The 26,860-nt window shown below is 37.3% G+C and overlaps 1 protein-coding gene across 1 annotated transcript in view; it reads right to left on the bottom strand.

Moving 5' to 3' along the window:
- The window catches only part of LOC125225703 (insulin-like receptor), a 161,833-nt gene that overhangs the window by 118,028 nt on the left and 16,945 nt on the right, over nt 1–26,860 (bottom strand). The window contains exon 2 of the mRNA XM_048129533.1: nt 20,716–20,852. Coding sequence (XP_047985490.1) covers nt 20,716–20,809 — 94 coding nt within the window. The 5' untranslated portion in view covers nt 20,810–20,852. The remainder of the gene's footprint in view (nt 1–20,715; nt 20,853–26,860) is intronic.

A 26,860-nucleotide genomic window follows, 5' to 3' on the forward strand; every position in this document is an offset into this window, starting at 1 on the left:
TCAGTGCACTCCAGTTACGTTCGTACGTAATATGTTTACGAGTAAGCGGAGAATCGATGCTTTGCACTGTCTTTATGACCGAGGCTTATATTTCGGCAGTCAATCGTTGAGGTGGGCCTGCGTACATGCACTCTTTGAAATTCGACTCCACAGTTGTGTCGCGTCTGTCAGAAATGACAACAACAAATACTCGGGTAAGTATTTCTCAGCACAGTTACCTTTGTCCAGAAGAGAACTAGATTGTATCAGAACAAACATGCAATGAGCGAATTCTATTATATAGCCGTTTATTTACAATCATTGCAAAGAGCTAGACTGTTTTCATTACCTATAAGTAGATAATTAAGATTCCTTTGATAGCTGATTCAACCTGACCGAGAGGTTTCTTTATCATTGAACTTCGTTATTTATAGTATTCCTTTAAAGGCGTCTTGTATTCTATGTAATTACGATATGAAGAGTCTCTCTTACGGTTATGGATATGTGTCATGTCGCAAACAAGGGGCTCTGTGCATACACATACCAGTCTTCATGAGGAGATATAAAAACCGTACAAATATGATCCGTGAGCGTACTCCAAATGAAAGTAAACAAAGTGAAACTCGGTCATTCAGGTCAGCCAGCACTGTGCATAAATAAGGTTGCTGTAACTATTTTGTATTTTATGTGCCTGTATGATAGCTAGAATTGAAATTTAGCTAAATTTGCAAGCAATTTCATTTACCAACATTTATTTCGAGATGCAGGTTTGCATGGAACTATGTTTTTACGTGTTTCTTTTTAGCCAACTTTAGTTGTATCAATAACGTGAAATACTTTCTCGTTTGTTTTATTCAGTCGTCACTTGTTCAGATGACAAAATGTATCTATGTATTGGCTTCGTGCGAAGTGCATGGAGGGGGTAAGCAAAGCGATCGCAGTGCTTGCGGTGGTCAAAATCGACACTGATTGTGGTTGTCATCTATCAAAACTCATAAAATATAATACAATGTGGTGTAATGTTTGATATGGGGTATCAATGTTATTTCGTTGTTAATTGTAAAAATAATAGCATAAATAGTCGTTGCACGTTCTATGCGTTTCTTAGAGCACACTGGAAATTGGATCAAAGAACTAAATGGATAGCTACGGTGAAAAGAAAACGTAAGTGACATGTCAAAACAAAACATGATAATAAATTATATTTAAGCTTTCTTTACCTAATATTGTTCAATACGCTGTTAGTATTTTTCCTACCGTAAAAGATTATGCTTAAAGATTCAGGCCTAGCCTGGGAATAGGCCCGTGTCGGATATTTCTACGGTCGCGGACATGACTAGGTACTTACGTTTAGATTTGTTTTATATATGGCATTAACGGGACGGAGGTTTAGCGAATACCATATCACTAGCTCGAAGAACTTGTACCATTACTCCTATGTTCTTCAAGATTCATTATATGCCCTGCCAGCACCAATTTATTGACTCTTTCTGTAGTCTGGGGTTGGAAGCTTATACCGTGAGTAATGCTTTGGAAACTGATTTTTGGTATTATATCCTTGTCTTTATAATCTATCTACCTAAATTACACTTGAAATAGTAGCTCTTGTTATTCGATTTATTTAAAATTAACGAAAAATCGTTAAAATATAGTGTTTGTTTACATGTCATTTTTTGACATTTTCCACTTCAAATTCACATGATAGTAGGCGTAATTGTCGTGCACGTAGCCAATATGTTTTCCGTGATCATGATGCATGCAACTGCGTCGAAATATCGGGAGCTCGACAAAAATCAAAAAGGTAATCACGGTCTATATCCCGGTCAATATAAGTCTAATGAAAATGTATCTAATTTTTGACATCGCCCAAACCACGGCCCAAACTGCCATCTTCATATCCGGTGCCGCGAGCGAATCATAAAACGTGCGGTAGGTCATGTTCACCGCACATGCTACGACTCGAATGGGACCACGACGTTTATTTAGAATTAAAGGTTCTCTTTTAAACTCGATTAATTTTGATCTTGTTAGTGAGAGAGAGTGGTTCATAAAAATCATAAATAGGTTTCGATGTGTGACGTAACGTATTAACTTATGTCCCGTTACTTTAAGTATGAATAACAATAGTTAAATTTGTTTGATTAACGTAAATTAAAAGATAATATAATTTATTTATTAAATAGATACTAATTTATTATTTAACTTTTAAAACAATGCGCCCCACGCATTGTTTTAAATGCAATAAATATTAATAGCTTCTGTTGAAGAACAAGTATAACAGTTTGCTATATAAAGTTGTAACATCACATTGTAACAGTGTAAAGTAGTATATTTCACTCCCAGACATAATTATGCAAATATATTAAACAAATAGTGAATACTTGTAAGTATGCGTATATCTGAACGAAGGTGAAGCAAAATTCATTTTTCTTATATTATTGTAGTGCTTATTGCATAATAAATAACCTACTTATAATAACATGTGTTTTTAGGGTTCCGTACCTCAAAGAGGAAAAACGGAACCCTTATAGGATCACTCGCGTGTCTGTCTGTCCCTCTGTCACAGCCGATTTCTCCGAAACTACTAGACCGATTTACTTGAAATTTGGCACACGTATGTAAACCTGTGGCCCAAAGACGGACATGTAATATAATTAAATGAAATTAAACGAAATTTAATCATAGGGGGCACTTTTAGGGGGTAAAATTGAAAACTAAAAATCAAAGTTATTAGAACTACATTGTGTTACATATCAAATGAAAGAGCATTTTATAAGCATCTCAAATATATTTTTTATAGTTTTTATTTTGGTAATTTAGAAGTAATTTAAGAAAATAAGCAAAAAATGACCATTCCCCCCCCTTATCTCCGAAACTACTTAGCGTAAAATTTTCAAAAAAATACACGAGATAGCCCTCTACCTGTAGATTACAGGAAAACCTATTAGAAATCTACAGTCAAGCGTAAGTCGGACTTAAGAGAAAAAACTCAAATTGAGATTTTTCACTCACTGCCGCTGCAAGTACTTACTAAATGTTTTGAAATTTTGTGAGCGCCATGGACAGGTAGAAAGAAATTCATTTTTGTTTAGAAATTGTTAAAAATTTTAAGCATTTGCCAAAATGACTTAAGTTCCTACTAAAAAAGAGGCGCTTACGACTGTTTAGAACTGCACTGACCATAATATTGCCCTAATAGGTCCAAAAAATGGTGTATATATACGAAAACAAAAAAATTGAGCCACCGACAACCAAAATCTGAAGTCTATTTGCTCTATCTCTTACGGCCTAGCCACGACAATGGTCTAAGGCGTTTTGCGGCAGCGGCAAGCGGTAAGTCACAAAAACAAAAACGCAGCGCGCGCGAGGCATGCCACGACCTTGCCGCTGTTCGAAATCGCGCGCGGGTTTTAACGGCTCAGCCACGACTTTGGTCTAAGCGCGACAGCGGCGAGCGGCGGCCATACATTGAAGCGAGACACAGCGATGGGACTTTTCATTCGCACGTATGGCTGCCGCTCGCCGCTGCCGCGCTTAGACCAATGTCGTGGCTGGGCCGTTACGGGCCTACCCGCGGGAGCGGCGCGCGGGGCGGCGCGCGATTCAAACAACTGTAGCGCGCCGCGCGGGCGGTGGCACGACATTACAGCGGCGCGACCGGCCTAGGCGGCTAGATGGGGCTAGCGATTCCGCGCGAAACAAAATATTTTGTTTTTATTATGAGCGTCTTGAACCCGAAACCTTTATTTAATGAAAATTGAATTGTACTTTCGCGTATGTAGTATGTAATAATGTTTTCAAATATATTTTTGTATAGTATTTATTCGTATTTAGTCTTAATTTTTTTCTGTGTTTATTTATATTAAGTATCATTTAGCTAGCCATAAAATAAATTCCATGTACTTAGTCATCACACGTATTCTCTTGTACAAGACGTAATTGACTAATTAAAGCATTCTATGCACTTTAGAGTCATATTCGACACTAAAAAACATGTTTTTAAATATGAAAACGTTCTGGCCGCTCCTAGGCCCTGCCGCCGCTTCTAAAAGTACGTGGCATGGCTAGCGCCCGCGCGCGTTTCCCGCGCAGCCCAGCCGCCCCGCTCGCCGCCTTAGGGCCTGGCCACATGGGCGCGTTGCGGCGACGCACCGCAAAAATTCTGCGTTGCGTTGCCGCGCCGCCAGTTTTTGCGGCAGGAAATCTGCGGCGCGGCACCGCGACGCAAGAACTCGCGGTGCGTCGACGCACCGCAAAAACTCGCGGCGCGGCACCGCAACGCAGAATTTTTGCGGCGCGTCGCCGCGCCGCCAAAACTGGCGGTGCGTCACCGCTGCTCGCAATTGTGAACTGTTGTGTTCGAATTAAACTTCGTGTCGTTTATATTTAACCCTTCTTTACTTGGTGATGGATTTTTTCCAAGCATCACAAACATTGAATCAATAGTAGATTTAGTACAGTTTTTCACGATATAATACTAAGCAATATTCGAATTTTTCAATATGCTATTAAAAATCATCTTTTTTTAGTTACGTTGTTTCATATTAAAAAAATGGTGATGATTTTTAGGGTTCCGTAGTCAACTATAATCTCAGTAACCGTTAGCACTAGAAAGCTGAAATTTGGCACCAAGATGTATATCAATCACGCCAACAAAGGGCAAAAATAAAAAATGGAAAAAAATGTTTTATTAGGGTACCCCCCTACATGTAAAGGGGGGCTGATATTTTTTTTCATTCCAACCTCAACGTTTGATATATTGTTGGATAGGTATTTAAAAATGAATAAGGGTTTACTAAGATCGTTTTTGATAATATTAATATTTTCGGAAATAATCGCTCCTAAAGGAAAAAAAAGTGCGTTCCCCTCCCTCTAACTTTTGAACCATATGTTTAAAAAATATGAAAAAAAATCACAAAAGTAGAACTTTATAAAGACTTTCTAGGAAAATTGTTTTGAACTTGATAGGTTCAGTAGTTTTTAAGAAAAATACGGAAAACTACGGAACCCTACACTGAGCGTGGCCCGACACGCTCTTGGCCGGTTTTTTTTGTGTAATCCCATTAATTGTTCCATGAATTCATGATTAAATGATATTTTGTTCGGTTAGGTAGAACCGATAGCCACGGTCCGGTATTATATTCACGCTATATGTATTTTGGCAATGAGTAAAATCACGTTTTACACACGTCTTTGCCTTTGGCTAGTCTGTGGCCAAGAGTAAGCCCATTTATAATTAAAAAAAAAAGAGTATCAGAATATTTTAGATTCAAATTTTGAGTTATCTCTTTGAGCACTCAACAGTTTACATTATCTTGCAGATTGCAATGATTGTAGGTATCAATGATTTATGTAGCGTTTGACTTTATGAAAATAAAATGACAATTTTAATCATACTACAAAATACTAACATAAGTATATAAAAGGCTGTAGTATAAAAGTACAAAGGAATTACTATGTTAATGAATTAGTAGTAGAATATTTATATAATGATATGTTGCAATGTTGCAAGTGATCAATGAGTTACATGTTTTCCGTCCAAGTGCTTGCATTATATTTACTTACATAAGTATGTATGAATACATATTTGTACAAGCACTGAGCACGGATTCATTCACTCGATACGATTACGATAAAACTTTTTCTTATATAGTTACTTGATTTTTTTACAATATATTTGACTTAGAAATATAGTCCTATGATTCATATTCTTGCCTGAAATAATTCAAAAATTCAACTATTTGCTCATTTCTTCTACTAGTAGCTACGTAAGATTGAGATTTCGTTGGATATCAATCTAATTTAGGTAAATAATTAAATATTTTTCATACATTTGTTTTTTATTTATTCAACTTAATTATTGTGTGTCCCACTGATGGGAAACGGGCCTATTCGCTTCCTTTTCGCCATCTCATTTATGCCTCTCCACGACTAATTCATATTCCTAGCTAAAACCCTGAACAAACTCAGTTATATGCTTATTTGTTCTACGCAATCTACAATTCTTAAATTTTCAATCTACAAATAATCTATTTGTTTTTTTTTATTTATTAGCTTAATTATGTGTGTCCCACTGATGAGCAACGGGCCTATTCGCTCCCTTTCCTCCCTATGGTAAGCAAGATCCTGCCAATCCCGCAACAGCATACAAAACATCCCGACATCTCCTTCTTGATATGCGTCTTCCACGACTAGATTTGCCAGCTGGTAGCTATTTATTAATTTATTAACCAAGTAACACGGTCGCTGTTTAATACTACAATCATCTGAGACTACTTCTTTGTTATAAGGCTTTAGAATAGAGTAAATGAGGATATGATGAATCCAATTTGTTTCAGAAATCACCTCAGAATAAGTGTCAATTTCTTCGAAAACTTACGTGTTTTTGAAGTAGTTTTAATATAAAAATAATCTGCAACGCTTACTCAAACAGATTTTATGCAAAAGTTTTCTATTAATTGCAATTTAATATTTTTGACGATTTTTTAAAAATGCCTCCTTATTACCGGTTACGCGCGCTTGCGATGTCAGTACCGCGGCGGAGCTTGTAGAGGCAGGACGTATGTTAGTCCGCTCCGCACGCGGCTCGACGATCGCGAAGTTATTTTGTCATTGTGTGCGGCACCCGCCGTGTCCAAAACCGCACTTGTGTGCGTGTTTGGCTGTACTGTTGCATGTATACTGCGACCGAAAACTTTGATCCTTGGGTTGACGACTTTGGTAACTAACTAATTAACTTGACTAATATTTTAGTAAGTATTATTTATTATTGAATATCATTTGAGGTTACTGACTCGTCTCAACAAAATCTTTGACAATAGATGGTACTCAGGATCTGATGATGAAGTCAGATGGTAGTCATGAGTTCTCATCAACCAGGTCTTGAAACCATTTCGTGTTTGGGCTCGTTTGATTCGCCTCAACAAGATCTTTGACAAGAGGTGATGGTACCCAGGATCTGATGATGAAGCCGGAAGGTAGTCATGAGTTCTCATCAACCAGGTCTTGAAACCATTTCGTGTTTGGGCTCGTTTGATTTGCCTCAACAAGATCTTTGACAAGAGGTGATTGTACCCAGGATCTGATGATGAAGCCGGAAGGTAGTCATGAGTTCTCATCAACCAGGTCTTGAAACCATTTCGTGTTTGGGCTCGTTTGGTTCGTCTCAACAAGATCTTTGACAAGAGATGGTACCCAGGATCTGATGATGAAGCTGGAAGGTAGTCAAGAGAATTCATCAACCAGGTCTTGAAACGACTCCGTGTTTGGGCTCGTTTGGTTCGTCTCAACAAGATCTTTGACAAGAGATGGTACCCAGGATCTGATGGTGAAGCCGGAAGGTAGTCAAGAGTATTCAACAACCAGGTCTTGAAACTCTTCTGTGTTTGGGCTCGTTTGATTCGTCTCAACAAGATCTTTGACAAGAGATGGTACCCAGGATCTGATGATGAAGCTGGAAGGTAGTCAAGAGTATTCCACGACCAGGTCTTGAAACCACTTCGTGTTTGGGTTCGTTTGATTCGTCTCAACAAGATCTTTGACAAGAGATGGTAATCACTCTTTTATACTCTGGCGCATCCACTGTCTCAGTGTGTCAACAGTCAACTAAAGCAGGTAGGCGTAGCGTAGAGTTGTATTTCCTTACAAGAAACCAATACATAGATGTGGACCTTCCTGTGCTCCATGCAATTAAAACAACATAATATTTAAAAACCGGCCGAGAGCGTGTCGGGTCACGCTCAGTGCCTACACTGAGCGTGGCCCGACACGCTCTCGGCCGGTTTTTAAAGCCGCGTTGGTAAATAGCCGCTCGGCTCTTCCGTAGTTTTCCATATTTTTCAAAAACTATAGAACCTATCAAGGTCAAAACAGTTTTCCTAGAAGTTTTATAAAGTTCTACTTTTGTGATTTTTAAATATTTTTTTAATATATGGTTAAAAAGTTAGAGGGGGGGGCTCACTTTTTTTATCTTTAGGAGCGATTATTCGCGAAAATATTAATATTATCAAAAAAACCGGCCAAGAGCGTGTCGGGCCACGCTCAGTGTAGGGTTCCGTAGTTTTCCGTATTTTTCTCAAAAACTACTAAACCTATCAAGTTCAAAACAATTTTCCTAGAAAGTTTTTATAAAGATCTACTATTGTGATTTTTTTCATATTTTTTGAACATAGGGTTCAAAAGTTAGAGGGGGGGGGACGCACTTTTTTTGAAAAAAAAAATGAAAATGAAAATAAAATATTTATTTTTCAAGTAGGCATATTACAATGCGCATATGAACGTCAAATAAAGCTACGCCTTCCTTTAGAAGCGATTATTTCCGAAAATATTGATATTATCAAAAAACGATCTTAGTAAACCCTTCTTCATTTTTAAATACCTATCTAACAATATATCACACGTTGGGGTTGGAATGAAAAAAAATATCCGCCCCCACTTTACATGTAGGGGGGGCACCCTAATAAAACATTTTTTTTGGTACCAAATTTCAGCTTTCTAGTGCTTACAGTTACTGAGATTATGCGCGGACGGACGGACGGACGGACGGACGGACGGACAGACAGACATGGCGAAACTATAAGGGTTCCTAGTTGACTACGGAACCCTAAAAACGATTTCAGTAATTCATTTTTAAATACCTATCCAACAATAAATCATACGTTAGGGTTGAAATGAAAAAAAAAATCACTCCCTACTTTACGTGTAGGGGGGTACCCTAATAAAACATTTTTTCCGCTTTTTATTTTTGCACTTTGTCGGCGTGACTGATATACATATTGGTACCAAATTTCAGCTCTCTAGTTCTAACGGTCACTGAGATTATCCGCGGACGGACGGACGGACGGAGGGACAGACAGACAGACATGGCGAAACTATAAGGGTTCCTAGTTGACTACGAAACCCTAAAAACACATTTTAAATATTAAACTTATATTGACCGGGATATAGACCGTGAATATAAGTCTAATGAAAATAACCGTGAATCATTCAAAACTCTTACATTTTAAATATAAAAAAAAACTACTTAAAATTAAAGAAAACCGATATTAGTTCCATTATATACAGAGTGGGGCCTATAACAAAGGCGAAGAATTGAACTGTAGGCTATTCTCCTTATACTGATCAACATTTATTCAGTGACTTTTAAAAATTATGAAGTCTTTAAATTTTTAATTTTTCATACAAAATAAATATTAGCTTCAATGTACGCCATTATTGTTGTCATTGACGTTGTTTGTCACACTTTAGACTTAACAGAATTCGCAATACATTACCTCTTAGAAAAAACTTTCAAGGGTGATAAAAATCAAAATACAAGTTATTTTTAAAAGTCGCCGAACAAATGTTGATCAGTATAAGTGCGTTTTCACATTATCCGATCCGATATCGGATGTCGGACCGATATCCCATACATTACAGGCGCCATCTTGGATTTTTTCTATTGAAATGCTTCCGACATCCGATATCGGATCGGATAGTGTGAAAACGGCTTAAGGAGAATAGCCTAGAGTTCAATTCTTCGCCTTTGTTACAGGCCCCACTCTGTATATGTACCTAGAAAACATCATCATCTTCCTTGCGTTATCCCGGCATTTGCCACGGCTCATGGGAGCCTGCGGTCCACTTTGACAACTAATCCCAAGATTTGGCGTAGGCACTAGTTTTTACGAAAGCGACTGCCATCTGACCTTTCAACCCAAAGGGTAAACTAGACCTTATTGGAATAAGTCCGGTTTCCTCACGATGTTTTCCTTCACCGAAAAATCCCTTTCGCTCTAGCCGCACGTAAGGTTGGTTCGAAGAGGATCGCACGCTATGTCTGTACCGCAGGCTACAATCGTTATGCTTCTGGTTATAGTGTGCGTCTGCACACAGGCGCACGCCAGCGCCGCCGGCGTCGAAATGCGAGCAAGCAGATTTTTTGAAAGCGCTCTTAAAAACACTGCTTTTCCCTCAAGAAACGATCCGTGCTGGCGGGGAATACCGTAGCGTCTATACCTTTCATTAACCTCCCTAGTACACGAAAATTTACACGAGGCGCTACGCATAAAGCTTTTGTCTTGCTGACTGATGTTCCTAAGTATTTGCAGAATTCAGACAAGCGATGAGAAACGCGGAAAAGTTTTCTTAGAGAACTCGTCAAGAGTTTACATCAACATAGTATAAAGTGAGTTCATTTGACGCTTATGAATAGCTAGACAGAAAGGAGGCAAACGAGCAGACAGGTATAGCCTAATGATAAGCGATCACTGCCGCCTATGGACACCCGTAACATCAATAGGGTTGGATGTTATTCAATTATAGGTGAAAATGTTCTGAATGTCCATATGTATGAATAATCGTTGATAGTACGCACAGTCGCACACGCTCTGCCCACACGTTTAATTTAGCTTGTGTGTAGGCCGGGTTTAGGCGGTCCATATAAGCATATTGTTGATATCCACCAAAATAACTATTACAATTCACGCTTGGGCTTCGACCGAATATTAGCTTTGATTTTCTTTAAACTCAAACCAAAATAAGAAATGAATCAGTAAAAGTACCGAGCGCACACAAAAACAACCTATCTAAATGGGTCATACAGGCAATATAGACGACGCAAAGGTAGGTAGGTACCTAATATACGTTTTCTATATATTGTCATTGTGGCATTTTTGGTCAGTAAGGCTTTCATTCTTGCCATGAATTTCTAACTGAAATTACCCTGACTAATTATTGTCGTTTATTAATTAATTCTAAGAAATTATTATTGTATACTATGGTAGTTCTAATTCAATTCAATGTATTTAATAACTTTATTGTTGACATCTCATTATGTTGTAAATATTTGTTTTATTGCATGATGATGATAATTGATAGTATCAATAATTCTGAAACAAAATTTACCTATAACACCTATGTTCGACGATATAATTTGTATTATTGTATTAACAATAATATATACCTGTAATCGCCTGTTTAAAGAATTTGTATTATTATATTATTGTGGCTAAATTTACTAAGGTAGGCAACTTTATTTCTGTGATCTAATTTATTCATTTACTTATTATACCGCGTCTCTCGACGCAAAAGAAATACTTTTGCATATGATGTTTTTATTATTAAGTACATATTTGAAAGTAAGCAGTGGTCCTTCGACCATTTCAATGTATTAGGGGTTACAATTTCAATTTTACTTGTCGGCGTTCAAATAAATAAAAAACAAATTAGGCAATTTAGCTGTTAACAAACGTAAAACGAAACTGAATGTAAACAAGCAGGCGCCAGCGGTTATCAGCGGTGTTTGTTTGCTTGTCTTATCTTATCGCTTTTTAGAATTATGAGGCAATCTCCATTCAACGTCAGTGTGACGTGATTTTTTGCCGGTCCAATTTTCCTACTTTATTTATCAAACGAAGTGTTTCAAGTGTTTCAACTACGTGAATATTGAACATTTTACTTTATGCAAGTATTATTAAAGTGGAGTACACAGAATAATATTACATACTTGAACAGGAGGTAAAAACGTATAAGCCTATCAAATGTGTAGTTCAACATTTGACAAGAAAGTCCTATTTCTCACTATATCGTATAACGCACTTCCGGTTCGTTGTGGGTGCGTTAGCAATTTATGATGAAGTGTCAATAAAAATGTCATAACGTTTAGCATCGGCACTATAATCCACTGAATATATATAGCCCTCACCAAAGAGGCCGCCGAAGAAATGCTTTATAGATAACGCTAATATTCAACGTCGTCACTCGTCAGCGTTATTTATGTGAAACACGAAAAACATCCGTTATAATCCGATTCAGTTAAACTAAAACTCCTTTAATATAAGCCAAAACGCTAAGACCCCTTTAAAAGGGTTAACTTGATTTCATACATGAACAAGTATAACTGTAACTCCATTAATATGTATGATTCGTGTTTTACTACCTTTTAAAACCCCATAAATACATCAAAAAAGTCATGAAATGGAATACACGACACGACGTACTACGCTACGCGCATGTTGATTTTGACTACCGGAGCACTAAACAATGTTGTATCGAAGGGAGTGTCGTAAATTAAAAGGGGTTGTCTCGGCTGGGTCATTGCCCCCGACAGCTGGTGGCCGTACCTACATGTATTGTAAACAACAGGTATTATGCAGAGAGGAAGTAGCAGATACATATCCTGTCTCATCTCGGACGGGTATGACCCGTTTGACAAAGTTTAGACGCCGGGACAAACATGTCGAAAATAATTCAATTTAGGCATTGTTTACGCCTATCACTCGCAGATAAAATCAGCAGCGGATTAAATTCCGCGACAGTGATAATTTAAATATTGTAACTTGTTTATGATTCCAATTCCACATGACAACCAGCATCGATTGTTGAGAATGGTAATGTTTCACCAAAAAAATGCCAGAATTTGCTAACTTTTAGATACTTATTCCGTCAATAAAGGTCAGCAGGGTTAGCACATGATTGGCGCGAGAGTATGTCGCCGCGAGATAGACTACCCATCCTTATGTCGTTAATACAGTTAGAAGAAGACGTGTCATCTATCTCGCGGCGACATACTCTCGCGGCAATCATGTGCTAGGCCTACCAGAGCCATCATCGAGAATCGTACTAAATCATTCAAACTCAATTTAGTCACATCACAATCATAATTCTTTTCTTGCATTGGTTGTGTTCACAAGTTATGATGGAGTGGCAATAAAAATGTGAAACGTACACGCATTCATTGGCACGACCATATCTATAGGAAAATGACGTGACGTCGTCTATTACTCGTATCGGCCTTGGCTATTATCGTTCCCTTTAATCCATCTAACAAACTGGCGTAGAAATATAAAGTTTTATTATCAAAGCATACCTAAATTCTACTTGCATACCAATACTTATAGGTTTATCGCTTTAATCAGTCAGAGGTTGGTTATGTATAATAAAAATGGTAACCAATTATTTTTCTAAAGTACTCATGTACAGTCACTGGCATAAATATGTGATGATTTCTATACCTTGTCACTTTAACGTCTTGTTTGAAATGTCATAGGAAATTGACAAACGATTAAAAGCGATAAGTTACAGAAATCATCACTTATTTATGCCGATGACTGTACCTAGTTCAGGGGATCGATTTTTGAATTTAAGCGCACGAATTCGCGTTCGAAAGTCTGTGGAAAACGACTTAATGTTATTTTTGAAAAAGGACGGCTAGTAATTTTAAAACTAGTGATTTTTAACTACTCGTTTTCGATTCTGTTAGTAGAATTTAAATCGCTAGTAGTGGAGATATTATTGAATGAATTGCACGAAATCGAATGGCCGAGATTCAAAAATCGCCCCCCAGTTGTGGGTAAATAAGTGTTGTTTAGACAATAAGGATTGAAACTAGTGCAACAAGAAGGCTTTATATTAAAACTAGCTTTTTCCCGCGGCTTCGCCCGCGTACAAATCTAATCTTGTTTTCCCGCACAAACTCTGGACCCCCATTTCACCCCTTTAGGAGGTGAATTTTGAATATGTGTCAAATTTGGAATCTCTATAGTTCCATTACGAATTGAACGGAATAAACGTAAACAAACTGCTGTCACTGTCAAAGTAACACGTGCAGCTCAAGTCAGGGGTTCTCAAAGTAAGGGCCGAGAGAAAATCAAATTACTTTTAACCAGTTATTAACGATCACTCTATTACATACTTAAAAATCGTGAAGCGATCGAACACAATGACTGTTATATTATGTTATGATCCCATGCAAGTCAATATAGAAATCGGTCCAAAATAGACGATGTCCTGTCAGGCTGTCATATCAGATACTCACAAAACCAATAATTTAATTTATAACCACCTTATTACCACCATCGCATTTGAAGAAGACGGTTTTAATTAGTAATTAAAAATCACTGCCACCTAGTCTCAAAAGTTGCTAAAAAATTATGTTTAGCGGCTCGCTACTTGGTCGCCCAGGTACATTTCCACTGTAATACCAGTGCAATATACAAACTACCCGACAAAAACGGCTTTTTAATTTCAATAAATATACCAAAACGTTTAGTGTTTCAATTTATTTTCGTTTAAAAAGAGTCATTATTTGTGTAGTGGAATATGTAAAGATTTTTATTAAACCTGTAAAATATCGGCAATTTTAATACCTCGAATGGTGCAAATTTTTTATAGCACTGGTCACACTTTTGTTTACAATAATTCCGGCTAATTAAAAATTGGAGAGAACCAGCGGTTTCGGCTCAGTCAGTCAGTTTCTTCTTTTATATATTTAAGATGTAGTAAAATTGACGCAAACTATCGATTTAATGTAACTAGCGCACTAACCCTTTCCTCATTAGTCATTACAAGGAGTTACCTACGAATATTATATTATTACCGTTTGTGCTTTAATACTACGTGTTCTCTAATGGACAGCGGTAACATAATACATAATGAAGTTCCTACATAGTACTTAGATATCTCAGGTTTCTTGGGTCACAATGGGCTAGATCATAGGTTCCCAAACTTTTTTGGGCCACCGCCCACTTGGGTATCTAAACAAAATTTCAGCGCCCCCCTATCATAAAATAGCTGAAATAAACGATGTATTTAGTCATTACTTTCAAAAATCATACATTAATCTCACCCAACAACAACACACAACCCAAAACTAAAGCAGAACGAAATACATAGTTATATTCAACTTTTTGAGGATGCTTTTATTTTCGCTTAAAAATAAAACAAGTATACATGATTAAAAACTATTTATTTATTTCTTGCACTATTGTCTTTATTGAAAATATGAAGTTATCTACTGAGTTTATTGAACAATCAAGATTTCAATGTGAAGAATGCGATTTTGTTAATTTATTTATATCTGGTTGAATTTTCGTTAAAAATAGCCGAAGGTCACCACGTTCAGTAATTTGCAGTTTGCTTCTTTTTTTTTGTAAGCAATGTGAGAACGGCACTAAAACCTCGCTCAGCTAAATACGAAGATGGAAACGCGATTAGAAACTTCTGTGCTATTTCCCATAATCCAGGGTACAGTTGAGGTATTGATTTTTGGAGCCAGAACTCCTGGTATCCCATTTTAAATTTCACTTTAAGTTCTTCATTTGTTGTCAGTTCAATTAGTTCTTCTTCTAAGTTAGGTGACTCTGCTGTATTCAACTGCGAGAATGGATTTAAAAGCCAATCCGGTATGTTCATTTCAAGAATATCTTAGAACCGCTCATTGAAGTCAGCATGAAGAATTTGTAAATGCTGACAATATATTCGCCTCTACCTAAATTACGCTTGAACAGAAGGATTTTTCCCATAAAAGCAGCAATAACACTTTTGGTTTTAATTAAATTCAAGTGATCACCCTGTAATTGAAGATTAACATCCGATAGAGGCGATGCAGGTAGGCACCAATATCTGCACCTGGTTTATGCATCACAGTATTTATAACTTCTTTGACTGCCGGTAAAATCAATTCTTCGCCAATTGTATGTGGTTTACCTGTTTTTGCAATTAACAGCGAAATATTGTAAGAAGCTCTCAGTCCGTCATCATCTTGTTTTAAAGACGACGCGAAGAGGTTCGAAATGGTAGGCCGCGTATGAATTTTTTTTTCTAGCCCTTGAAAATACGACAAATCTTTGTCTTTTTTGTCAGCATGCATTTTAGTCAAATGCTCTTGTAACCGAGAGGGCTTCATTGCCTCATTTGAGAATACTTTCTGGCAGATCACGCACATGGGTAAAGTTTGGTTGGTGGGAGATGAAATAAAGCCATATTTCAAATAGGTATTCAACACTATACTGGCGACATTTTTTCTTAGCCTCCGACATTGTCGCAGCAAATCAAGTCCAACAATATAATTATGTATTCACATTTAACACCAACAAAAGTCGTTATTCGAGTTCACTTGTAATCACAAAAACATTATTCAAAATGTTCAGTCGCTTTGTGGCAAAACTGGACAGTTAAACTTATTACTATAACCACCATTAACACTCCCGATAAATAACTTTATGCGCAGTAAAATTAATCTAGGATCCCCAACGATGAGCTCAACTAGAAAGACGTGGATTTAGGTACTGATTGCAAATAAAGCTGTGCACTACGCGGTCCATGTGTAACGGTCACCCAGATGGCTTCGAGTTCTCGCGCCGATAAGGAGAATAAGGACCCGACAAAAGATATTAGACAAAACAAAAACAAACCTAAGGTAGTAATGTTTGCTAACGGCGGGCGCGGCTTATTGCATAATAATACAAATGCGCCGAGACAAACTACCAGATGGTGTTTAACAATAGGCTTTACAGTTACTATTTTAAGTTTTTTTTCCTCACATATGGGACCGCCCCCCTGTGAGGGACGAACGCCCCCCAATTGCTTTCGAGCCCTCTACCGCCCCCCTGGAACTCCTCAGCGCCCACTGGGGGGCGGTATGGACCACTTTGGGAACCACTGGGCTAGATACTCGTAATTTCCTAACTACGAAGTCAGTTACTCTTTATGAAACGTCAATACTGTTTGCTATTTTGTTCGTTATTTAAATATACGCCACAATAACTATGCTGGTGGCCTAGCGTTAAAGGCGTGCGACTTTCAATCCGGAGGTCGCAAGTTCAAATCAAAAGTTTTCGGACCTTACATATGGACGGTACGAATGACATTGGTATTTATCAGTTCCGTTTCGGTGAAGGAAACATCGTGAAGAAACCGGCTAATCCCAAAAGGGCATACCTTTGGAGAGTCAGATGGCAGTCGCTTTCGTAAAATTAGTTTCTATACCAAATACTACTATTAGTTGGTCATGACCCGTGGAAGAATGCCAGGATACCGAAAGAAGAACTACGATTTGAATAGACATGCTTATGAACTTATCAATTTATTTGACCTCAAATGATCGATATCAGCTTACACGAGTCTGTTTTTTTACCACGGCAACAAAGAAAGTCAGCCTAAAAAGCGTGAGGTCCAATAGCCTCGTCAGCCTCGTGGCTAGCCATCGCTTTTTCGCTTGCCAAGCGTTCGGTTTAGCGTAACTAGTTTATGTATGACTACGAATAATGCGATTCTTAAAATAGGTCCTCTCAAACCTGTGAGAACAAAAAGAACCCTATAGACGTATTTTAACCTGGCAGGCAAGTATGGTCGCGCGATAAATGATAAAACAGTGGCCGTCAATATCGCACTTACAAATAGTGCGATAGGGATGGCCTGCTGGACATACTTAGCCGCTGTCGCCGCAGACTGTAGGTACCATCTCGAGCAAACACAGCAAAACGTTCAAAACAATGTCACAGTACAACTATTGTGCACTACATTGACTTACATGCAGGCACGTCAATTAAATATTAAATTATGGTATTAAAAAAATTCAAGTTTGACAACTATCAACTAAAAATAATAAAGTATGTTTGTTGGTAATATTGAGCTATTTTAAACTAACGCTCTTCAGAGCTTTATGGTTAAATTCGCCGTCTCAAGGGTACCCGTTGGATCAAATTACAAAGTCAAAATACTGATTCACCTAACTGTGCCATCACATCGACTAATCGTTATCTGACGGATAGCTACGATACAAACACGGGCTCAATAGCACCGTGCAAATACATAAATGAAAATAAAACCGCCCGCGCGGCCCCACGGCCGCCATGGTTCAACGTCCGCCGCGGTTTTTGCGAACGTTCCGAAGTAACGGCCGCGAGTTGTTTACACGAGGCTCAACCGAACAATTCCTGCCCTATCATTATTCATGGAACATTTTCCGTCGATTAGGAGCTATTAACCAGCATAAAGTGGTCCGGAAATTTATTGAAACTACTTGTAATCGGGGGCACGATCTCTAATGGTACAGTACACCGGACGATGCCCTGGGTAGCTAGTAATATGGTTGACGTGATATTTGAACTAATTTATCATTGTTTGAATAGACAATCGACGGCAATTCTTGAATCAGTTCATAAATCTGAAAAGTTATCCTAAACTACCTAGTTGAGCTTGTAAGTTTCGGTTGTAATGTTAAGAATTTAGACTCGCGCTATCAGGTCACAGGTGTTTTTTTTTCTGGATAGATGGCTTTAAATAATTAATGGTAAGCTAAACTAATGATTAATATTAAGCAAAATGTCGTCAAAGACTTAATATAAACCTTACTTAGCGTGTATATAGGCACGCAAGGTGGACTACGAATAGAAGCACGCACTTTGCACGAAGCGCACAAAGTTTCGTGTCGGCAGACATGCTAACAAAACAACCATGTACCTATTTAATTAACTTAATTAGTACTCGTACTTAGGAGTTCGAAATAATAATAGTACATTACATCAGAGGCCGGGAAAATGAGGATTTCCGGCCAAGTGGGTATATACGGCCGAGCGAGCGTGCGAGCGAGGCCGGATAGGGATACGAGGCCGGGAATCCGTTTTCACGCCGAGGCATGTATAGTGCTTTTCTCAAACATACAATGAAATTAAAAAAAAATGCTCTAAAGGACAATATTTTATAAAAAAAAGTTACTTTGCAGGCCTAGGCCTAAAAAATAATATGAAATCCCTTTACAGTCCTCTCGAGTTATTGCGCTCAAAAAGCGATACTTCCCAGCCCATTTTAAGGAACGTAAAGACAATATTTCATTGCATGTTTGAGAAAAATACTTTATGCTATCCCTCCCTCATAGTTTTCAATTAGCTTGAACAAAGTTATTACCTTGTTCGGTCAGTAAAATAGCAGAAAATTTTCTTACCCCAACCCCAATGGAAACTACGGATATAATATAATAATCATGCTTTTTATAAACAATATCCCTGAACCGAAACTATAATAAATATGCTTTACTTGGGATAACTTCGATTGATTTATATCAACCATATTTTTTATTCGGCAAATAGCTTTACCTTTTAAGAACAGAGCAGATTTAATCAATCTCAAAGTTCAATAGGAGCTAAAAGCGCCAAATAAAAGACTAATTTTAATGCAGGTGAACCTGTAAATATCAGTACCAAAGGCTCTTGCTGTTTTCTAGTAGGTGTTTAAAGCTTCTTGCTATTTGTACCTACTGCAAGTGCCGCATAAAGCCTCCGCCACACATAAAGCGTTTTGATAGCGTGGCGTCATCGTCAGCGAAGCGCAATGCGCGCGCATTCCGCTCGCAGTCCGCGCTCTTTAATTCCCGCCCGCGTTTGCTGGGCGCAACGCCATTTTCGTCCGGCGCACCGCTAACGTTCCGCCTACGCTCTCAAAACGCGCATGAGTGGCGGTAGCGAAAATGCGTTAACTAGATTTATCGGATAAAAACAACTCAGTCAAAAGATATTTCAAAAAAATCTTTCAAATCTCCCTTCGAAAACTTAATCAATCGGAACGAAATTTGAGAATCTGAATAACAATGAAATAATCTATGTCGGACCGTTTAGCTTTTTTGGTTAATTTAATTGTTACCAATCTTGAGTATCACACCTTTTTTGCGCCACAATGAAAAAGGCCGTTTTTGGAATTTTTTAATTGGCTCTAGAATGTTTAAAAAGCAGAATATCAAAAAAAATCAAAACGGTCCGACACAGATAAAGATCTTCAAAAACCAGGGAGGAAATAGTCGAGAGCGTTTGTATCGAGAATTGACCCCTACCGTATCGTCTTAAAGATGTACCTACGTGATGATGAATGTGTGAAGACGTATACGTGCGCATTGTAAATACAGATCGTTACGAGTAGAGATGGGTAGGGGTGAGTAAATACTGAGTATTTACCCGTAATTTACTCAAAGCACCGAGTAAATACTCGTATTTACTCATTTGGGTGAGTATAAACTGTTACCTAAAAATAATTTAAAAAATGAGATTTAAGTACTTAGTCGTGTTTATTTTAACTGTGTGGACATGTTTAAATGAGATTTATATTATTAGAAGCTTATGGGAGTCTTAGTTTGTCGAAAAAAAGGTAATCTTTGTGAGAAAAAAATAGTGATAATGTTTAGTTAGCAGTTTTGTTTTAAGAAAGCAGGTATTTACAGTAAAAGTATGAGACTTCAATGAAATTGATGTTCTAGATAACGGCATGACGTTCGGAAGTGATTGTTAATGTGGCACTTACGACCTTAAATTAAGGGTTTTCTAAAGAAAACTCAAAAATGGCTCAGCTGGTGACGTTTAAAGTACTAGTTTTGTGTTTTGTATTATATGGCCAATAATTTGACGGTTTCTGGATATTTTTCCAACAACGAATTCGAAAGTTATAAAGGTATAAACATTATTTCGGCCTTAATTATCGTTTTATTCCAAAACTGTTCATATTATTAAAAAACTTTTTTAGAAACATTCAATTAATTTTTAAAGACCTATCAGATGATGTATAACACACTGGTAATTTCTGAATTTTATTTTTGTGAAAAATAGTTACATGTATGGAGAGCACGTCTTTAAAATAAAATTAATATAAATTTGATTACTTAACTTAGTAGTCGATAACAGAATACACCAATATTTCTAATTTGTATTTCCATTTCAGCACGCGAAATAGTTTATACCCATCAATTTGAGTAAAAACGAGTAAATACGGGTATTTTGAGTAAATACTGAGTATTTACTCGATATTTACTCTTGAGTATTTACTCACTACCCATCTCTAGTTACGAGTTACGAAGGACGGCACTTGAGCGCCTGCGGGATTATTAAAGTGTAATACGGCACCAAAATTTTAGAGCTCATACATCAGAAGCCCTCTTACCTTAAATCAGTATGTTGTGTTTTGGTAATGTAGTAGTAAAGTGTAGTTAGTTACCTTCTTGGGCCGCCACTTCGGTGGCCGTGGCGTGTGCCGCGCATGTCAGCAGCAGCAAGCACGCCACCCGGCCCGCTAGCTCGCGCCCGCGCATCACGCCGCGCCGGCGCTTGACCGCACTGACCACATGTCCCGAGCTGCAACAATAAGTAAATATTAGTACCGATGGACTTCCGAGTTATCCGTCGAATTAAGTACGCCAATCATGCCAAGTTCCCCCATTGGACGGTACTGGTTGATGCTGTAAGTACCTACTTGAAAATGCAACTGCTAATTCGCAATAAACTTATGTATCATAAAAAATACTACATACCATGTACCTAAATAGTTATCATTAATATTATACAAATACCCTCAAATTAATTTGAGCGTTTTTTTAAATGAACGAGTTACCTTCGTATTTAGGTACACCGAATTCCAAATTCAAATATTTTTAGTTTAGTTAAGCATTTTAACTATTAGTTTAGAATAGTTTTAATTTGTTATTTGTATATTTTTATTGTAGTACCTAATGGTCAATGTTTTTACTTCTACTTCTTTTATTCACGTTTATAAGAAATAAATTTTATATATCTTAATAATTCAAACTTATTAAATACTTAGTATAGTGCCAAGTTAGGTATATATCTTAGATATTTCTATTTCTTTGCCATACACCCGTGTCAATCAAACGTTGAGCTATTCCTTTATATTTAAGTATTAACTTTCATTGCGGATATTAATTTGTTATCAAATTTATCAAATAATACGAATTTGCGGTCGGAAATCAATTTTAAGATAGTCATCTTTCTTATTATATCCATACTGCAATATTGTTTTTGAAACAAAATACTAACACATAACCAATGCCTACTTGATACACATAAATAATGTTACCGAAGAAAATTATATAATGGTGGGAGAGGATTTAGGTAATGAATAGTTTTAAATAAGTTTTATCGAAGTTAACAAAGGCATTTATATTTATAGTCACATAAAAATATCCATTAAATAAATTTACTTATTGCCATTTGAGTCAACTACTATTCATAATTTGATACAATTTATCCCTATGGTTAGTCGTGACAATTGTATTCTACAATTGTCGCACCTGTCAGCGTGGTGAAACCAATAATTCTACATATGTAATATTTTGTGACAATTGTCGCACCTGTCACCTATATGAAATTGGGGCCTGGTCACCGACTATCTTAACGCCTCAAAATAAGCATAACAGTAATAGCTTAGGAGGAAAAGCCCGCCCAAGATTGTTGACAAGAGTTTGAAACAATATCTGTGATGGTACGTCAAGCCTCCTGAGAAGTTACTCTCAGAATAATTCAAGCGGCAGACACGATAAAAGGCGTTACATAAAAGTCAGATGTCGTAAAGGCGTTGCGTAACGGTCTGAAAGAATTCCAGGAACAAATATGCAGAGCCTAAACATAAAGTTTATTTTGGTCCCAAAGGAGCACAACATGAAGCTGGGTAAATAATTAATACGATATTATGCGCGTTTAAATAACAATATAATGACAAGACTACGTCGTCTTTGAACTGAACAGTAAAACTATTCTAAATACGTAGGCTTAGTAATGAGCTCGTAGTAACATGTGACGTAGGTTAAATAAAACAGTATTAGCGGTACACCTATGTTAACATCGATATGTAAATTTTCACTATGACTAAACTTGCGTCATAATAGTAGCAAATGGGTTCAATGGGACAGAATCCACCAACAATTTAAACCAGATTGTGCAGAGGTAAACGGAAAAAACAAAGCGCAATCACAGTAATGTTATTTTTCTTTTTATAGAGGAATACCAATATCAAATTAACCTATTATCATCTTCGAAATAAAGCCACACCGCTAGTTAATAAAAATCAAAGAAGTTATGTCTGCAACAATGAGTTGTAGTTTCATTGATAACTGGGATTTTCATTGATAGAACCGACAACGTGCATGAAGTTATCATGTACATAATTGGCGTGGGAGCTGGAGTAGTTCCCACGACACTACTCACAGGAAAATATCAATTAAATAACAAGTTAGCCATTTAATTGTTGGCTAATTATTAGAAGCTAATCCTGATTGATTACGTAAACATCCAATAGTTATTACTTTACACCGCTTGACTTTAACAAATGAGAAAATCCGACTTTGTCCCACTAGTATCGCAAAATTCGCAAATAGTTATTTTTAATACAGTTACTCAAAAAGTGCCCGTTTTTTGGCTGTTTAGCGTGCGAGAAGTTGGATTTTACGCACTAGTGCACTAGTGCGTAAAAAGTATGCGTTCCATTTTACGACTACTTACCGAGCTGTTTTAATATTAGTCTAGTTTACTAAGACAGAATAAAACTATACAACGTGTTTCCGGTATCACTCAAAACCTCAGACACCCCAACAGATTTTTATTTTTTTAAACTCATCTAGAGTATTCATCATATAATCTGACGGTTACTTTTTTTTAAATTGAATTTTTAGATTTCTGTACAGCTCTACTTGACTTTTAGCTCTACACTACACTCAATAAAATAATTGCTAACTACCATCATAAACCATAAAACTATTTATTTGTGTACGTTACTGCAACGACATAAGGTTTACCAATAGACAGCTAAGATGTCATTGTAGAACACTTTAAAGCTTTGTCACAGTAAACTTCAAATTGGGCAGGTAATCGCAGTAAGCAAATTTAAACCCAATATTCAGAATGACAAGGTTGTAATTAGGTACGAGTTCAATTTGTTATGACTTATGATAAACATTAAGATTAAACTGACAAACAACGTCAAACCAGCCAGTATTAATACCCCTAAATACTGAAAAAGGTAAACAACCTCTAGCAATGCGATATACACAATGTTGTATTACGAATACAATAGAATAGGCACGTAAAAAATAACTAATCATACTAATTTAAATAAAAATATTACCCCCATCAAGATATAGCTTAATCGATTCTATTCTCGATTCTGAACAAACGGTTTTCAGGTTTTTAGTGTTAAGTGAAACACGGTGTATACATACTAATAAGGGATTAATATTTAAAACATTGATATTTCCTATGTAACTGTTTACTTGTAGTAATATTAAACATAATTTATAAATTGATTTATATTTTGAAAAAATAGGTCATAATGTGTAAACAGAACATGAATGGAACGAAACGCGTCGTCTGACAAAGTAGAGGCGTGTACCATATTTTAACTTAATGCAAGCACGTTCAAAAACCTTAATATGATACGCGATTTGTCATAATTATTTAATGTTATTTGCAATACGTCGAGGCATAAATGGGTCGATTGAATTAAAATATAAGTATATACATATTAAAGAATCTTCCCAAATCGTAAATGTTTATGTTTTATGGCACCCAATGAAATAAATTGTGTTGGATGAATAACAAAATCGAAATATGCACGGAAGTTTAAAAGCTTCAAAGATACGCCTTTGAATTGTCAAATAATGCGTCAATGTCAATGCGAAAATTGAGAGTTCGGATTGTTTATCGTTTCATTTCGTTGTGGTAGTGTTTTTTCTCAACTGTATTAAAAAACGTCGTTCGTCACACGTGCGAGAATGTCATTCTTCTCGCACTTATAACAAAATGTACTATTGTTACACAAGGGTTATTTTAATGCCGAGTGCGGAATTGAAAAACGAGCAAGTGAAACTTGCACTTGGCGAGTTTTTCAACACCCGTGAAGTAAAATACATTTGCACCCGTGTGTAACACAAAACTTTTCCCCTCACTATAGCGAGGAAAGTACAACGCAAAAAACGCGTTTATCACTACGTCCAGTAGTTCCACAGGTAGAAAATCATCTTCATCACTAGATTCACCCACCTTTATCAATTTAGAAACAGAAAATTTGACTATATTCAATAAAATGCGTTTTTCCCGCTGGCATTGAAGGATAAAACGCGTGTTTCCGAGCTAGCGACGGAAAATAGAACATTACGATACAAGTGCGTAAAAAAGGAAGTTCGAAACGAGTGGCGATAAATTAAAACACGACCGAAGGGAGTGTTTTAAGTCGACACGAGTTACGAATTTCCTTTTCGCACGTGTATCGTACGACGTTTTTCAGTACAGATGACCCTCCGAAGTTTCGACCTGGCATATATGTAATGAACCACTTCTCGCACTAGTGCGTAAAAAAAACACCATCTGTACTGAAATAGTACATTACGATACAAGTGCGTAAAAAAGGAAGTTCGAAACGAGTGGCGATAAATTAAAACACGACCGAAGGGAGTGTTTTAAATCGACACGAGTTACGAATTTCCTTTTCGCACGTGTATCGTACGACGTTTTTCAGTACAGATGAGCCTCCGAAGTTTCGACCTGGCATATAATGAACCACTTCTCGCACTAGTGCGTAAAAAAAACACCATCTGTACTGAAAAAACTATTTACAATCATGTAATCTTAGTTGGGTACTATTCTATCTAAATGTAATTCATATTCATTTATTCATAAAATATAATAGCAGTAATACTCGTTATGATTAAACTTGCGTACAATTATAAAAAAAAAAAAACAATTATTACTACATATATATAAAAAAACCGGCCAAGAGCGTGTCGGGCCACGCTCAGTGTAGGGTTCCGTAGTTTTTCGTATTTTTCTCAAAAACTACTGAACCTATCAAGTTCAAAACAATTTTCCTAGAAAGTCTTTACAAAGTTCTACTTTGGTGATTTTTAGGGTTCCGTAGCCAAAATGGCAAAAACGGAACCCTTATAGTTTCGTCATGTCCGTCTGTCCGTCTGTCCGTCTGTCCGTCTGTCCGTCTGTCACAGCCGATTTACTCGGAAACTATAAGTACTACAGTGATGAAATTTGATGGGAATATGTGTTGTATGAACCGCTACAAAATTATGACACTAAATAGTAAAAAGAATTGGGGGTGGGGCCCCCATACATGTAACTGAGGGATGAAAATTTTTTTTCGATGTACATACCCGTGTGGGGTATCAATGGAAAGGTCTTTTAAAATGATATAAAGTTTTCTAAAAAACATTTTTCTTAAAGTGAACGGTTTTTGAGATATCAGCTCTCAAAGTCGTAAAAAGTATGTCCCCCCCTCTATTTTTATAACTACGGGGTATAAAATTCTAAAAAAACAGAAAGAGGTGATGCATGCTAATTAACTCTTTCAACGATTTTTGGTTTGATCAAAGTATCTCTTATAGTTTTTGAGATAGGTTGATTTAACTGTAATTTTGGCAGGTGTATAAATTGACATAATAAGTTTATTATATTTGCTGCTACGGAACCCTTTGTGCGCGAGCCCGACTCGCACTTGGCCGGTTTTTTTCATATTTTTTAAACATATGGTTCAAAAGTTAGAGGGGGGGACGCATTTTTTTCCTTTAAGAGCGATTATTTCCGAAACTATTAATATTATCAAAAAATGATCTTAGTAAACCCTTATTCATTTTTAAATACCTATCCAACAATATATCACATGTTGGGGTTGGAATGAAAAAAAATATCAGCCCCCACTTTACATGTAGGGGGGGGTACCCTAATAAAACATTTTTTTCCATTTTTTATTTTTGCACTTTGTCGGAGTGATTGATATACATATTGGTACCAAATTTCAGCTTTCTAGTGCTAACGGTTACTGAGATTATCCGCGGACGGACGGACGGACGGACGGACGGACGGACGGACGGACGGACAGACAGACATGGCGAAACTATAAGGGTTCCTAGTTGACTACGGAACCCTAAAAAAGGTAGGAAGGATACCTAAAGGAACCCGTTCTGGGCCATGCCGGGTCCAAAGGTCCCCATCACGCTAGCAGCGTTACCCCGCTGTATGGCGATGGAGACCTGTTGGACAAGCCATGACTCAGAACGGGGATCTTTTGTTTTCTCCCTGAGGCGCTTTCCGATCTCTCGGAAGAGTTCACGCGCCTCCCTTCCCCAGGGCCCGGCTGTCTCAACCGCGAAGGGCACGAAGTCATAAGTGGCTTCCAAGGCAGAGTACTTCAGGCGTTTGTTTTTGACGGCAGTCTCTGCTGCTGAGCCTGTCGTCTTAACTGTGTGTCTGATATGGGATGCAGCAAATGTACTCACACACGTTGCATCCCATATAAGACACCGCCCTCTCTGCCAAGGAACCAGCGTCAGCCCGTCGGGACGTTT

This window comes from Leguminivora glycinivorella, chromosome 4 (genome assembly GCF_023078275.1).
Source record: "Leguminivora glycinivorella isolate SPB_JAAS2020 chromosome 4, LegGlyc_1.1, whole genome shotgun sequence".
NCBI lineage: Eukaryota > Metazoa > Arthropoda > Insecta > Lepidoptera > Tortricidae > Leguminivora > Leguminivora glycinivorella.